The sequence below is a fragment of the Aphanomyces invadans genome (assembly GCF_000520115.1).
Source record: "Aphanomyces invadans strain NJM9701 unplaced genomic scaffold supercont1.75, whole genome shotgun sequence".
In the NCBI taxonomy this organism is placed as follows: Eukaryota; Oomycota; class Saprolegniomycetes; order Saprolegniales; family Verrucalvaceae; genus Aphanomyces; species Aphanomyces invadans.
The window spans coordinates 207,836-208,994 of NW_008580220.1; the positions used below are offsets into that span (position 1 = coordinate 207,836).

Here is a 1,159-nt window from a genome sequence, read left to right on the forward strand (position 1 = left end):
TCTCCATCAATTTCTGGCATGTACGACCGAGACGACATTCCCTCTGTCTCCTTCCAAACATTTGCCCTCGCTGTGTGTCCGGCTTCACCAACCCACACGGAGTGCGCGAAATGCTGTCAAATTTGACCCGCGTTTTCTTGTCGCCCCCGTCCTCTCGCTTGTTGTCGCAGCTTGTCGCTACGGGTAAACACTTCACGGTGCAGCTGATCCAAGGCAATCTTGAACTGCGCCATGTGCTTGACACGGGCATCGTCCAGATTGTCCGTGCAGATAACTTCCTTGGTGGCCGGGTGTACTAACGTGGCCAGTGGCGCCTTCGCCTTGAGCCCCATAAAAGCCGTGACGGGGGCAACTCCACCGAGCCTGTCCGAGGGCTGGTGGTTGAACGCGCCCTGCACCAGAGGCAGGACTAGATTCCACTCGTTCGCAACTTCATCTCGCTCAGCAAAGCCTTGAGCCTCCGCAGGACTAGACGGTTGACCACCTCGACCGTCCCATTGGATGTGGTGGTGTGCGCCCACCATCTTGCGCACTATTCGACTACTTCGTTCTTGAAGTGGCCCCGCCGTCAGAGACCCTCGTGTCCAGTCGTAGAGCGTGAACCAGGACATCAACGCAGCCGCTGTACTTGTCGCGTCAGCGGCTTCAGCAGGGCACAAGTGGACGAACCCCCTCAAGTCGTCCTTGATAACCAGGACATATTTCAGTCCACTGGACGATTCCGGCATCGACAACCAGTCGAAGTGAATCAACTCATTGGGCTTCTCTGCGTGAAGGGCCGAGCCCAATGGTCGCGGCACCAAATCTCCATCCACTTGGAGACATTGCAAGCACGCTCGGACAAAAGTGTCCACGTCTTGGGCCAGCGTGGTCCAAAAAAACACGTCGGACACTGACTTCGTCGTCGCGGCAATTCGACGCTCGGACAAAAGTGTCCACGTCTTGGGCCAGCGTGGTCCAAATAAACACGTCGGACACTGACTTCGTCGTCGCGGCAATTCGACGGTGGCCTGCCGCGCCTTGATGAGCGGTAACGCAGAGGCGTTGCTGCAGGTCGACAGCACCGTCTGGCACCCAGATCCTCCCTTCTGGGTCCATGTAGTAAGAGTCTTCTTCGCTACAGGCCACGCCAGGTGGGATGGCCTCCCCCCGTCCAAAG

At 57.7% G+C, this 1,159-nt stretch overlaps 1 protein-coding gene across 1 annotated transcript; it reads right to left on the reverse strand.

Moving 5' to 3' along the window:
• Positions 1 to 116: 116 nt before the first annotated feature.
• Positions 117 to 728, reverse strand: H310_14594 (hypothetical protein; the record flags this gene model as incomplete). Its single annotated transcript, XM_008882477.1, has 1 exon — positions 117 to 728. The coding sequence occupies one exon, from the start codon at positions 726 to 728 to the stop codon at positions 117 to 119; it is 612 nt and encodes a 203-aa protein (XP_008880699.1).
• Between the last annotated feature and the right edge of the window lie 431 nt (positions 729 to 1,159).